We start from the raw sequence: 15,930 nt of genomic DNA on the forward strand, positions 1-15,930 counted from the left end.
GCCTTTGAGCTGTGGTGCTGGAGAAGAGTATTGAATGTACCATGGACTGCCAAGAAAACAAACAGATCCATCCTAGAGAGGGTTAAACCGGCTACTTCTTGGAGGCAAGGATTCTGGGGCTCCGTCTGACATACTTTGGACATGTTGTAAGGAGAGACAGGTCCTTGGAGAAGGGACATCATGCTTGGTAGGACAGAGGGACAGCGCAGGAGGGGAAGACCGTCTATGAGGTGGATTGATTCAGTGACTGGGGTAATTGGGATGGGTGTGTCAGAGGCAATGCGATTGGCACAGGATAGATCAGGGTTTAGGGGTGTTGCACATAGGGTCGCTATGAGTCGCAAATGACTCGATGGCACATAACAACAACAACAACAACAACAAGAACAACAACAACAGCGCTACTTTACTAGTCCATTTGTCTGCACATGGACTTAAAGTAGCTGGAGACCAGAGACTAAATGGCTAAAAAAAAGTCAACATTTAGACTAATACCACAGCCCATCCTCTGGCTTTTCTTAGCCATTATTTCTTATTCTCTGAAGGATCAGCCTTCATCTCATCATTCCTCATCTATATTTAGAGAAATACGTAAGCTAGCTGCTTTACTCCTTATGTCATAATCTGCCATGTTTTAATTTGCTCAGTCTTATCAAACCTATACTCTGAAGGAACAAGCATGTCTTTTTCTCTGAAGCACTGATTGTTACAGTTGTCTATAAACCATGGTCCAGCCCAGAGCAAAGCATCATTTAACAGTAGTTAACAATAGCTCTTCGAATGAAATGTCTTTTCTTTATCTGATTGGGTTCTAGTCAACACATGGTTAGTCATCCTTGGCTAGATCCAAATGTCATTGTTACTAAACCCAGGGGTTTCTTCTTGTAGCTAATTGTCAGTAATTGATTACAGTATCCAAAGCACTTTATTGCAGATTTGGGAGGACAGAGATTTCTCAGTCATTGTCTCCCTGTCTGGGAGTGGTCATTAGGTTTTTATACTTGGGTTAAACTTTTGTTAAAATTACAGGATTTCAACATTTAGAAAGAGCAGTTTACACATAGTTACAAGTAAACAGACAGCTTATGAAATAGTTAACCTATGAGTGAGCAAAAACAGTTTTGAAAAGGTAAATGCTAATCCAGGAAACATGCATTTCCCTTCCTAGTAAAGAGGCAGTTTATGGTACAGTTTATATATGACTGAGAAAAAGTTTAAAAGAGGTAAAATGCTAATTTAGGATAGATGCATTTCCTCCTGGTTAATATAGTCAATTTAAAGTACTTTACATGACTCAGGAAAAAAAGAATTCTAAGGCAAAGTAACTAGTTTTGCAGGCTGGAGGAAACAGTTACCAGTTTTATAACTATACTGATATGTTTGGATAATTCTAAATTTATTAATACTACTCTATCAGCATCAGCCGCCAACTCAGGAGTCAACACATTTCGTTTCAGAACTTCTGGTCCTCTTACTCAACTTTAGCCTCAAGTGGGCCAAGTCAGCACATCAGGGATTCCCAGCACTACCTGCTCCACAAATCATGATAGGTGGATAGTACTGAAGGAGCAACTCCAAACTCAGCCTGTCCCTTCATTTAGTACGTTATCTCCTGCTTCCACTCATCAAGTGGACCCATGTAGTCACCATAAGTTGAACTTATTCTCCGTCTTCCTTTAACTTTAAAAGTTCTGGCAAGGGAGTTAGGATCCTTCCTCTCATCAAGTGGACCTCAGTGTTATTATAAAAGTCTCTTTTTCTGCTTATCTACTTTCTCCTCAAATATCACTCTCCCCAGAGTACTGATTAGGGCTTAATTTTTCTGAGGCTAAGCTCCACATTCTGTTAAATTCTACTACTATAAACATTCTTTTAGGCTAAACGTAATTCCCTTTTTGAATGCCCAATTACTATTACACTTTCCCTCTCATTACAATGACCATCAAAACGTTAATCATCTTTCAGTATATCTTAGCATTAAATGAACAAAATTTAATAATTTTTTTCACTATATCATAACATTCTATAGCCTTAATGGTTTTTCCAGAGTGTTAGCTTTAAACCAGCAAAAACAGTAAAAATTTTTATAATATAGCTAAATATATAAAGGAGGGGAAAGCATCATACATAGATACTTTATTTTTGTTTTGTCTTTCAGTAATTTTTAAAATTAATTTTAATGAACGTTTTTAAGACTTTGGATTTCCATTCATTCATTGTTGCACTTTTCTCCCTGCCCACTCTTCCCTTCCAATTTGCTCTTCTCTTTGAAAAGTAAAAGAAAAATTCTTTCATTGTTATATAGTCCCTCTGCCCAAGTACACTCCACTCTGCAGCCTTTATTCTGCACTTCTGTCAGGACAATGGTACCTAATCATATATCCCTTTTAAACAGTTCAGTGCAGTATTTATTCCCTCTTTCTCTGTTTCCTCTCAACCCAGATGTCAGTCCCATTTTACAACAGTGGCCCTATGCAATATTTGTCCTTTTGTGATTGAGATATTTCACTCAGCATAATTTCCTCCAGGATCACCCATTTTGTATAATATTTCATGAGTTCCTAGTTTTTCAATGCTGCATAGTATTCCATTGTGTGACTATACCAGATGCACACTTGGGTTGTTTCCAGCTCTTTGCTATTGTAAACAAAGTTGCATTAAACGTGGGTGTGCATATATCTGCTTGGGTGGCGGTTATGGTTTCTTTAGGGTATATTACTAGTTGTAGAATTGCTGGGTCAAATGGTATTTCTATTTGCAACTTTTGGAGAAAGCGCCTTATAGCCTTCCATAGTGATAGCACCATTTTACACTCCCACAGACAGTGAATAAGGGTTCTGGTTTCTCCACAACCTCGTGAGCATTTGCTGTTTGCTGCTCTGTTGAATTTTGCTATTCTTACCAGGGTGAGATGATATTTCTTAGTTGTTTTGATTTGCATCTCTCTTAGAGATAGGGAGTTTGAACATTTCTTTATGTGTTTGTATGCCATCTGAATGTCTTCTTTAGTGAAGTGTCTGTCCATATCCTGTGCCCATTTTTCAATTGGGTTGTTTACCTTTATCTTGTTGTGGTGCTTGCGTATTTTATAAATTCTGGATATAAGTCTCTTGTCTGACATGTCATTATGAAGTATTTTTTTCCCAGTCTGTGGCTTCCATTTTTACCCTGTTGGAGAAGATTTTGGATGTGCATAGGGATTTATTCTTAGAAGGTCCCATTCATCTATTTTATCCTCTCCTGGTTGTAGATTTTTCAGAATACTTGGAAGACTGTTTACGTTGTAGATTAGTACTTCTAGAGTTCTTCCAAACTTTTCATTAATGACGTTTATAGTCCTTGGTTTTAGTCCTCCTAGGTCCATGATCCACCTTGAGTTGGTTTTTGTGTATGGAGTGAGGTGTAGATCTTGCTTGAGTTTTCTGCAGATGGTTTTCCAATTTTGCCAGCATTATTTGTTTAAAAGGCTGCTGTTTCCCCACCTTAACTGATTTAATCTCCTTGTCTCAAATCAATTGACCGTAGATAGATAGGCTGATTTCTGGATCCTCAGATCTATTCCATTGATCTATGTGTCTGTCATTGTACCAGTACTATGCTGTCTTGACCACCATGGCAGTGTAGTAGGATTTTAAATCAGGGAGTGAGATGCCTCCTACCTTGTTTCTCTTTTTAAGGAGTGCTTTGCATATTCGGGTCCTCTTTCCGTTCTGAATGAAATTGGAGATTGCCTTTTCCATCTCGTTGAAGAATGGACTTGGTATTTATATTGGGATTGTGTTGAATGTGTACATTGCCTTTGGTAATATTGTCCTTTTCACAAAATTTAGTCTTCGTATCCATGAGAAAGGGATATTTTTCACTTCTCCAGATGACTTTTTGTTTCTTGTAGTAATGTTTTGTGATTTTCTTTGAATAGATCCTTCGTGCTTCTGGTTAGGTTTACTCTCGAGTATTTATTTAATCTTGTGATTAGCTATTGTGAAGAGTATTGTTTTTCTTAGCTCCAGTGCCATATGCTATGTCACTGTAGAGAAATCCAATTGATATTGTATGTTGATCTTGTATCCTGTCACTTTGCTGAATTGGTCAACTATGTCCAGTAGTTTTCTTGCTGAGTCTTTTGGATTTTCTAAGTATACTGTCATATCATCTGCATAGAGAAATAAGATTACCTCCTCTTTGCCAATTTGGATACGTCTTATTTCCTTGTCTTATTGCTATCGCCAAGACTTCAAGTACAATATTAATTAGGAGAGGTAATAGTGGGCATCCTTGCCTAGTTCCTGTTCTCAAAGGGAATGCCTTTAATTTCTCTCCATTGAAAACAATGTTGGCTCTCAGGTTTGCATATATACTTTTTACTATGTTGAAGAAATTCCCCTCTAATCCTATTTTGTTGAGTGTTTTAATCAGGAAAGGGTATTGGATTTTGTCAAATGTATTTTCCGAGTTAAGTGATAGGATCATGTGGTTCTTGTTCTTTGCTTTGTTAATGTGATGAATTACGCTGATTGTTTTTCTTATGTTGAACCATCCTGGCATACCTGTTATGAATCCCACTTGGTCATGGTAAATTATTTTTTTATGAATCGTTGAAATCTATTGGCCAAGATGTTATTTAGGATTTTTACATCAATGTTCATGAGAAATAATGGCCTGTAGTTTTCAGTTTTGATGGTGTCTTTTCCTGGCTTTGGTATCAAGAATATGTTTGCTTCATGGAGAAATGGGTTCGCATTCATAGACTGAGTCTGGGAGAATTCTATCTCTTTCTCTTTTCTGAAATAGTTTATGTAGAATTGGTGACAGATCTTCTCGAATGTTTGTTAAAATTCACTTGTAAAGCCATCTGGTCCAGGACTTTTTTTTTTCCTTTTGTAATGGGTCTGTTCAGATGTTGAATTTTGATTGGTGTCAGTTTAAGTAGGTTGTGAATTTCTAAGTATTTGTCCATTTCCTCTAGGTTTTCATATTTGTTTTAGTGTAATTTTTCATAATAAAATGTTACCCGTTTTATTTTAGTTGGTTCTGTTGTGATGTCGCCCATTTAATCTCTTATTTGGCTTATTTGTGTCTTTTCCTTTGTTAGTTTTGCTAGTGATTTATTGATTTTATTGACCTTTTCAAAGAACCAACTCCTAGTTTTGTTAAAGGTTTCAGTTGGTTTTCAGTTTTCTATTTATTTCTGTGCTAATTTTTATAATTTCAGGTTTGTTTTTGGGGGTGTTTTGAGAGTTTTCTTACTGTTCCTTTTCAATTTGTTGGAGATGTTAGGTTACAGAGTCATGGTCATTTTTTCCTGCCTTTTGATATGTTTGCTTATTGCTGTAAATTGACCTATGTTTCCAGAGGTTTTGATAAGTGGTGTTTTCATTGTCATTTGTTTCAAGAAACTTTTTAATTTCATTTTTTATTTCTTCTAGTACCCACTTATGTTCAAACAAGGTGTTGTCCCGCTTCGAAATGTATGGTGTTTTCTCCTTTATCCTCTTGTTATTAATTTCTAATTTTGTAGCATTGTGGTCTGAGAAGATGCTTTGTATTATTTCTATGTTTTTGAATTTATTGATGCTTGCCTTGTGACCTAAAATGTGATCTGTTTTGGAGAATGTTCCATGTACATTGGAGAAGGTTGTTTTGGGGTTTTTTTTTTGTTTGTTTGTTTGTTTGGTTTTTTTTGGTGCATTAGCCTGTTGGTATCTGTGAGGTCGAGTTGGTTTATTGTGTGGTTTAATTCTTGAGCATCTTTGTTGAGTTTTTTTTCTGGTAGTTCTGTCTTGTCTTGAGAGTCATGTATTGAAGTCTCTCCTTTTTCAGTTTTGTTAGCAGATCTTGCCTTTGGTGCATATATATTTATTATTGTTATGTCCTCTTCTTCTTTTGACACTTTAAGCACTATGTAGTGACCTTCCTTGTCTGTTGTGATGGTTTTTGCATTGAAGTTTATTTTATCAGAAATTAATATCACCACTCCTGTTTTTTTTCTGGTTGTCATTTGCTTGGTATATTTTTCCCCATTGTTTTATTTTTAGTCTTTATCTTCATTTTTTGGGTGTGTCTCTTGTAGACAGCATATTGATGGATATTGTTTTCTATCCAATCTGCTAGTCTTTTTCTCTTCAATGGTGCATTCAAACCATTCACATTCATATGAGTATTGAAAGGTAGGGTTTTATTGCTGTCATTTTGTTGTTGTTTTTTGTATTGTTGCTGTTTACTTTGGTCCATTCTGCTTTCTGAGGCACCTCTGTAAGGACACCTCTCAGTGTTTCCTGCAATGGTAGTCTTGTTTTTACAAACTCCCTTAGGTTCTGTTTTTCTGGGAATATCTTGATCTCTCCTTCATATTTAATGGACAATTTTGCTGGGTACAGTATTCTTGATTGACAGTTGTGTTGTTTGATATGTGTTTTCCCACTGTCTTCTTTGTTTCTGCTCAGAAATCAGCACTTAATCTTATCTATTCTCCCTTATAGGTTACTCTTTGTTTCTTTCTCCCTGCTTTCAGAATTCTCTCCTTATCTTTGGTTCTGGCAAATTTAACTATGATATGCCTTGGTGTTTTTCTTTTGGGGTCTATTCTATATGGTGTTCACTCAGCTTCTTGAATATATATTCTCTCACTCTTCATTATGCCTGGGAAGTTTTCCTCTAGTAATTCTTCCACAACTTTTTTGGTACCTTTACTTGCTTCTTCCTGTTCTGGGATTCTGATGATGCACATGTTATTTTTCTTGATGGTGTCCCACATTATTCTTAGGTTTTCTTATTTTTCCTTCCTTTCTGAATCTGATTTTTGCTCTAGCAGATCAGTGGTGACAAATCTATTTTCTATTTCTCTGGTTCTGTGTTCTGTCTCTTCAACTCTGTTCTTGTATCCCTCCGTCATGTTGACAGCATCTGAAACATTGGACCTCATATTTTGGATTATGGTCTCTTGTTTTTGCAGTGCCTTTAATGCCTCATTTGTTTTATCTTCATTGTTCTAGATTGTTTTTAAGCTCCTCCTGGTTTTTGCTTGCAGTGTCCTCTAATTCTTTAAGTTTGTCTTTCACCCATTGAAAATATTCAATCATTGTTCTTTTAAGTTCTCTGTCAGAAAGTTCCATCAGACTTTCTGACTTCAGGAAATCCATTGATACTGTGTCACCTTTTGGTGGTGACATCTTGCTTTGTGCTTGTATAGTGTGACATTGATAGGTTCTTGATCTGAAGACAATGCTCTAGAAATCAGTGGGGCAGCTACCCCACCTGTGTTTCTCTCTGACCTTCTAACTGAAGGGAAACTTTAGTTCAGGGCCTGTAATAGCAGCCTCTTGTAGTTTAGTCAGATCAAGGTGCTCTGGATTAAAAGCAAGTTGATTGACTGGACGTGTAGGCATGGTTGTGGAGCCGAGTTGGGGAAGGGGGGAGAGGGGAGGCGAGGATAGGGCGGCCACAGGGGCGGGTCAGCCACTTGCAGGGACCTGACTCTGATTTCAGCTGTCTGGGTGTACTTATGAATGGGGTTCCTACTCAAATTCCAGCCGTCTGTCTTCTACCCAGTGGCTCTTGCTCAGCTGCCTTTGCCCAGCGGCCCTCATCCAAGTCCCTCACCCTGTGACCCCCTATCCCAGCAGGACCCTGGGTCCAGCAGGGCTTATGAAAACGCAGTCAAATTCGTACTGGCCTGCTTGTTCCTGGCCAGTTGGCAGGGCTTAAGAAAACTCAGTCAGTTTCCCACTAACCTGTTTTCTGCTGGCAGGTGGGTTTCACAGCAGCGTGGCTGGTGGCTTCTTCCAGGCCTGCAGCTTGCTGCTCCTATAGCTAACAAATGAATTATTTAAAAAAAAAATCAGACTCAAATTCCTACTGTCCATGTCATGCTGCGTTGGTCTCAGTGTGCTGCGTTAGTCTTTCTGGTGGCCTTTTTCTGTGCACCTTGCTGCTCCACGAGCTCTTTATTCTGTTTCCTCCACCGCTGCCATCTTGGAACTTCCCCCATACGTAGTCTTTTAAAGAAATTCTTAGTACCATCTTCATTTGTCTTCATACCATTTTGTTTTAGGCCATAGAACTAACTTTTCAGCTTTTCTTTCTTCCTCAGTAACAGCAACAGTAACCTTTTTGGTTTTCTCCCTCTTGTCACAGAAAGAAATAATAACCATTTTAACTCTACATCTTCCCAAGTCCCCACATTCACAAAACCAGACCAAGGGTCTGCGAGTCTGAAACAAGGAATCCCACTCCTTCTGACACCAGAAATCTAAAGAGGAGAAAACAGGCCATAGAGGAATTGGGGAACTGAGTCACAGATAGTGCTGTTAATATAAACTGTGGACTTGTACAACTGGTTAAACATTTGGGAGTATGCTGACCTGAGCCGTCTCATAAACAGCCTGCTATTAATCTTAGCAGGGCAAATTATAAAAACAACAGTCCTGGTCTCCAAACTAGAACTCTGTAATTGGTCTTTATAAAAGATAGTAATGGTACTAATCCTGCCTTTAGTGCAACTTAATTGCCATTGATTTTTTTTACCTGAAATTGTAGTAAGTCAAATTGTGTTTTCATTTTCTAAATTCAGGACCTTGAAGACTCAATTTTTGAGAGACTAGTTTTTCTCTAATTTAAAAAAAAAAATCCAGTTGTGGCCTTGGTCATCCCTTAAAAAAGAAACTATTTTTAAAACGTGAAGGAAAAGGTCTCCTTGATTTGTATTTGCAGCTTTCTTAGCCAGCCTAACACAGTAGAAATAACTGAGGTTTGGGTACACTAAAATAGCCTCTTTGTGTACAGAAAGATGATGTTTAATATTTAGCCATTTTTAAAAGTCTTTATAGATTGCAAAGACTTTGAATTTCATGTGTGAGAAAGCTGCTTTTTCTACTAGCATAATCTTATGTAATTATGGAGAAAAGTCTTAGTTGTTTTGTATCCAAGTTTTTTCTGGTTTGATGAATGTCAAAGGGTATGTTCTTTTTTTTATTAGTAATGTTGAAAATCCAGAGATTAGATCTTCCATTGAGATATAAAATTAAAATAGAAGTTTAGTGAGCCACTTTCTAAAACAAAGCCTCTCACTACTTAAAAGGGGGGGGGGAATCATATACTTGAAAGTGTATTTTCATCATAACATAGAAAAGGAAACAATAGCAAACCTTAAGATGGAAATTCTCAAATAATGAAGTTCTTGGTAAATTTCTTAGTTACTTTTCTAGTATAAATACTATAAGTACTAGGGAGCTCTGGTGGCTTAGTGGTAAGGAGTTGTGCTGCTAACTCAGATACACAGTTTAAAACTTACTAGAAGCTCTTAGGGGAAAGAATGGGCAATCTTTTCCTGTATGATTTATTGCCTTGAAAACCTACTGGAGGGTTAGCTGTGATTCATTTCTGACTTGACGGTACATGACCTGACATCAGTTTAATTATTAGCTCTGGTGGCCTAGTGGTAAGGAGTTGCATGGCCAACTCAAAGGCAAATGGTGTGAATCCATCAGCTGCTTAAGCTACCCAGAAAGATGGGTCATCCCCTCCTGTAGGCTTTACTGCTGTTGCAAACCTTCTGGAGGGTTAGTTATGAATTGATCCCAACTTTTGATGGTGTATAATAACAACAAAAAAGTTATTAGTGTGGCAACTAACACACATCTTTTTTTTTTTGCTTTCTCCAGTGAACTTGAAGATGACTTACTTGGAGAGGATTTTACTGGCAAAAAGGTAAGAAGTATAATTCTTCTGGAAATTGTCAGATATTTAACTAACAAATGTTGAGTATGAGTTAAAAATTTTATAAATAAAATTGTTTTTTAAATGCACAAAGAGTTAACTATTTAATCTGTCAGTGAATTATCTGGTAACATAAAACTCAGCTCTTAAGGAACTGTACATTTACAGGATAATAGGTTTGCATACTGGATTTTAAAGTCACATTTTTGGGACATAGAAATATGCTCAAAGAGAAAATATTCTCAAATAGAAAAACAATAAAACAAGATGAAATTTTTCTAAGCATATTTTTTATAAAAATGAATACCCTGTTCCCAAGTTCTCAGTCTTGCCGCTATTGCCTTCCTACACCTAATTGTCTAACAGAGTTCTCAGTCCTACCAATATGTAAAATATGGTCTCTCCCATCCTGACTCGTGTCAGGTCTCCAGTCTCTTGCTTCTTCAGTGGTACTGGAAGATCTGATTCTGAGGCTAGAGCGTTCAGTTTATTGGTGAGACTATCCAGTCCCTTTGAGATTGTTGAAACTGGCCATTCCCCTTATGGATAGGCCACCATGCCCCATTCGCATAGTTCCAACTCATCCACATGGTCAGATCAGGTTTAGATGGCTAGGAACAGTCATATGAAAAGATAAACTCCACAGGCCACTCTCTGGCTATTCTAGCCATCACTCTCACATCAAGTGAACACTTTTGCATATTTATCTTTTTTGTGTGTTTATCTGTTCACTTATCTATATACTACTAGTACTTTAAAAATTAAAAAAACATAATAAAGGTAGAATTGATAACAAGATATAAAAGAGGAACATTATATTTTAATTTTATTTATTAACAAAACACAATAATTTATTAACACTTACTAAATACCAAGCTAGTTTTTTATACGTTAGTTTTTTATAATTTTTTTAAAAATTCACTCGTTACTCCTTGTGCTTTATTTTTTAATGTCTTAAAGTTTTGATGGCATTTTACTATGATGATTGTTACACTCAAGTTCATAATTTTTGTCCAAATTTTATCAGTATTATTAGCAATATCAGTCTTTTTTGAAAGTGTCATAATAGATTTCAGTGCTTTGTATTTTTTTTTTTCCTACTCACATCTGGTCACAGTCTAATATGTAAGTGGGTTTATGAAATACTTTTTCTGCCATTTTGTTGTAACTTGCTATTAGCACACTAATATATGAACTTCTTTTTAGCAGTCTTTATAAAACAAACACCTTTCCTTCCTGTGAAAGGAAGCACTTTTTTTTTTCTACTTTTTCTCATGGCTTCATAGGCCTACAGCTGCTTCTCCTTTAAATGACTGCCATCCGCTGTAAGAATGACTTTGTTGTTTTAGAAAGTGGGCCATGTCTCATGGCAAACATCTGTTGATAGTTGTCGTTGATTGCTGTTGAGTCGAGCACGACTCATAGCGATTCTATGAATAAAGGATCTTTCTGTAACTATTGTCATTTATCGAAGTTCATAGAGTTTCCAGAGGCATGTTGTTTAGGAAGTAGATGCCACTCCTGCTTCTAAAATAGTAGTTAATAGTATCACATTGTAATTCATAGGCTTTCTCATAGGCTGATTTTTGGAACTAGTTAGGCCCATTTTTCTGGTCTGTTTTAGTATGAGAGTGCTGCTGAAACCTAAACAACATCACAGCAACACATACGCTTCCACTGACAGATCGGTAGTGGCTGCTTGAAGTGCAGAGGTACAAAAACTGAACCCATGTAAGTCTCTTACATGTAAGGCAGGAATTCGATCATTGAAGCACCACAGCCCGAAGAATGGTACTTGTACATCCATATATTTTGATAAAAATAAACCTGAATTTGTTAAAATCAGTGGAAAGGGACAAATTAATGAGAGTACCTCTAAATCTCTCTGTGTTGCCTTTGGCTGCTTCGTGTATTGTCCAGAACTCACTGGATCATCTGATAGTGGCATAAGTGTGGATGCCCCTGTTATATTTTGAGGATAAATGTGTTTGTCCTAAGGGTGGAGGGAAAGTTCCTTTGTTCTTTCTAGACTGCATTAGTTACTTTCCTCGTCCTTTGACAGGATCTCACCACATTTGAGAGTGCACTATATTGAGTTTGCACTTTCTTTTATTTAAGGTGAGGAAAAATATAATTAGATATTAAAATATTTAAATATATTGTTCTAATGTGCCATTGAGTTGGCTGTGACCCAATGTAGAGTAGCTCTGAATCTGTGCTATCCTTAGCTAATCTTACTAACTGCGACACACCTACCCCCATTGCCTCAGTTACTAAGTCAGTCAGTCTCATCCAAGGTCTTCCTCTCCTGTGCAGTCCTACCACCCTTCCAAGCATGATGCCTTTCTCCATGGACTAGTCCCTCTTAGCCACTTGCCCAGTGTGTGTGAGATAGAACTTCAAAATCCGTGCCTCAAAGGAGCAACTTTCAGGCTGGTTAAATAGAATTAAAAATTAAAAAAAAAATTACTACATGCAAATGACCATGAAAATATTTGGCATTTAAAAAATTTTGAAGCTAAGCAGGCAGTTACATAAGGGAAACATACCATTCAGGGATGTTGCTGTTATGTGCCATCAGATTGCCTGTGTCACAGAGTGACTTTATGTACAGCAGCACAACTCTGCTCTATCTTGTTCCAATCTTAGTGTCTCTGACACACCGACCCCGATTACTCCAGTCACTGAATCAATCCATTCCATCGAGGGTCTTCCCCTCCTGCGCTGTCCTTCCACCTTCCCAAGCATGATGTCCCTCTCCAAGGACTGGTCCCTCCTAGCAACATTTCCAAAGTATGTCAGAGAAAGCTTCAGAATCCTTGCCTCCAAGGAACAGCCTGGTTTAACACTCTCTAGGATCAATCTGTTCGTTCTTTTAGAAGTCCATGGTAAATTCAATATTATTCTCCAACACCACAGCCCAAAGGCATCAGTTCTCCTTCTATCCTCCCTAGTCATTGTCCAGCTCTCTCTGTTGCATAGCATGTGATCAACAGTCTGTGTTATGCAGATGGCACAGATCGCCTTGCTTGCTGAAACTGAGGAGGACCTGAAGCGCTTGCTGTAGAAGGTCAAGGACTTCAGCCTTCAATTTGGGTTGAAACTCCATATCAAGAAAACAGAGATTCTCACCACTGGGCCAGTTGGTAGCATCATGATAGATGGTGAAGAGATTGCTTTAGTTTGCTTAGCTCCACAATCAGCACTCTTGGCACTAGCAGCCAGGAAATTAAAAGACTTATTGCATTGGGAAAGAGTGCTATCAGAGACCTCTCCAGAGTACTCAAGAGCAGTGATATCAGTCTGGAGACTAAGGTGTGCCTGATAGAAGGCATCATGGTCTTTACAATCACTTGCTATGCATTCAGGGATAACCATGTTAAAAATTGATGCTCTGATACACAGCATGTGGAACCTTTCACTGGTAAAGAAGTTAGTGATCATTTTGTCAAACTGCCAAAGTAGTAAGTAGGTTTAAAGAAATTGAATTGGGGTTATTTAGCTTATTCATAAAATCAGGTTAACCAACAAGACTTGAAGTATATGAAAAATATTGGTACAAAAATCCATATGTGAAGAGTTTCACACACCAACTTTATTTTGGTACCTACACCTCATATTTACTGTCCTAGACTTCATGCATCTGAACAGATGCCTGCAGCCTTTGAAGTAATGAACAAATGAATTAATGTTTTGAAAAACAGAAATTCTACTGCTCTGAGCTTGACCAAAGGCACCTTGGTCATTGAAGAGTTTTCCCAGTAAGAACTTGTTGAAGTGTTTGAGGGAGTGCTAAGAAGTATAGAAAGTATGCTAGGTCAGAGCTTTGTAGCCCAGTTCATCAAGTTTTTGGAGTTTTGGTTGTACAGCATATGGTTGAATGTTGTGATATTAAGGAGTTTATTGTTCAGAATGGCTTCCCTATCCATTAACTGACTTTGCCATGTGGATGGATGGGCAGGAATATGCAAAGAGGTCATGTAAGTGTATCCACAAGGGGACTGGCTAGTCTTGGCATAAAATTAAGCTCAGCCAGCTGCAGAATTAGAGACCTTAACCACCAGCAATAAAGAACCAAGAGAATGCAACACATCCTTCAGGGTTAGAGATTCTTGTGCTAATCAGACCAAGCGTGCAGCAGCCATAGCAGTGGAAGACCAAAGATCTGACAAGAGACACAGACTGCTGTTCCCTGGAACCAGTGCTAAGAGCCTTTGCCCAAGTTTGTTTAACGACCCAGGGAGAGAGCCATAATTGGCAGGATTGGCCTAAAGCTGCGAGACTCAAGGCTGAGGTGCTCGTGATCACATTTTTGGGAGTTGTCCTGATTGCTGCTAATCTGAATTAAAACCTTTTAAAGTCCCTGTTACAGATTTGTGGGATCAGTGAGCTATCACAATGGATTTGAACCCAGTGAAACTGTAAGATATGTCTTGGGATGAGTAGGTAGTGATGTGGGAGTGTAGAGTATATGTCTGACTCATGGGAATTAGTTCTGTACTGTGGATGCTGTTGACAGTGACAGTTCCCCTTTGTGGGATTGGGGAAGGCCAGTTACGGCCGTCACCACACAGCCCTTGCTCTTTTTACAAATGTTATTGTGCAACTTCATTGGACCTTTTCAGTTAACCAATGCCAGATGCAAACATTGCAGATTTTGGTACATTTTGTCGTTTACTTGTTGCATTTCTCTGCTGTATTATTTTCACCTGGATTCAAGAAATGGTAGTGGATTAATAAGGCCATAGATCACCAGTCAACATGACTTTCTTCTGGTATGGGCTCAGTTTTATCGGTGGTGTTTTGGTGCTTCACCTCGATCCACCCACTGCACTGAACATTGTTGGTTGTTGTAGGGGATCTATTTTTCATCAGACATTACATGATTGAAAACATAATTTTTGTTGGGCAAAAGGAGTGCAAAGCAGGCTTTGATTTTGCAAAGCGGTGATTTCTTTGATTTTTGTTCAGTTTCTGTTTTCTGTTGAGTTTTTTTCATTTTCCATTAGCTCCCAAGTGATAGCAGCTATTGAATAATGTATGGTGGAGTTCTTGTGGAACTTTTGTGTCATTTCGAGGGAGTTGTTGTTGAGTGTGGCTCATAGCCACTCGGTGAACAACAGATCTGCACCCTGTCCTGTCCTCCACCAACCTCACCATATGAGACATAGTAGAGCCCATTGCTGAAGTCACTGTCAATCCATCTTGTTGAGGTTCTTTCTCTTTTTTACTTACCCTGTACGTTTGCAAGCATGATATACATTCCAAAGACTAGCCTCTCCTGCCCAAAATATGTGAGACTGAAGTTTTGCCATCCTTTTCTTCAAGGAGTACACTCTGGCTGTGCTTTTTCCAAGATATTTTTGTTCAAATTTTTTAAACTCTGGAATATTTACTGTTTTTCTCCAGCACCACAGCTCAAAGGCATAAATTCTTCTCTTATCCTTACTCATTGTCTAATTCTCAGATGCTTATGCAAGTGATTGAAAAGATCATAAACCTGAATGTGGCACGCCTTAGTCTTCAAACTGACATTGTTGCTCCTCAGTAATTTGGCGACATATCTGATAGTGGATTTACCCACTCAAGTATATCTCCTGGTCTCCTGACTGTGGGTACCAAGGATGTTGCCTGTGGATCCAAATAAGGTGAAATTGTCGTCAATTGTTGTCTGTTGGCCCAGTGGTGAAGATTTTTGTCTTCTTGCTATTGAGATGCAGACTATGTTGAAGGCTGCAGTCTTTAATCTTCTGTGATGTTTCAGGCCATCCTCACTTCAACAAGCAAGGTTATGCTAACTGCATAGTGCAGTGAGGGGATTAACCCTCACTGCACTATGCAGATGGCATAACCTTCCCTGCAAGTGGTCTTTGTCACCTTCATTTGAATTCTAATTAATTGAGTTAGAATTTTTGAAACTAGACTTGCACTGTATGTTCATAGATATGTGCTTGCTCCAAACAGCATTGATCTTTTGAGCTGTTTGTGCTGCGCTACAGCCAAGGTTGAATTCATAAAATCTTATTTTGACATCCTGTACTCTATATTTTTAAAATAGACTAAAATGCAATTTATATTTAAAACAAATGCATGGAAAGAATCAGCATAAAATAGACTTTAAAATGATAAATGACATATGATAGCAATAAAACCTAACCTTTCAATAGTCACACTGAACGTGAATGGTTTAAACGCACCACTGAAGAGAGAGTAGCA

General features: G+C 38.0%; 1 protein-coding gene across 1 annotated transcript in view; it reads left to right on the top strand.

Annotated features, from left to right (window-relative positions):
- Nucleotides 1–15,930, top strand: part of RBM33 (RNA binding motif protein 33) — a 212,209-nt gene that overhangs the window by 37,483 nt on the left and 158,796 nt on the right. The window contains exon 3 of the mRNA XM_006887685.1: nt 9,660–9,705. Within this exon, the coding sequence (XP_006887747.1) occupies nt 9,660–9,705 (46 nt within the window). The remainder of the gene's footprint in view (nt 1–9,659; nt 9,706–15,930) is intronic.

The sequence above is a fragment of the Elephantulus edwardii genome, unplaced genomic scaffold (genome assembly GCF_000299155.1).
Source record: "Elephantulus edwardii isolate Elephantulus edwardi_28Jun2011 unplaced genomic scaffold, EleEdw1.0 scaffold00060, whole genome shotgun sequence".
In the NCBI taxonomy this organism is placed as follows: domain Eukaryota; kingdom Metazoa; phylum Chordata; class Mammalia; order Macroscelidea; family Macroscelididae; genus Elephantulus; species Elephantulus edwardii.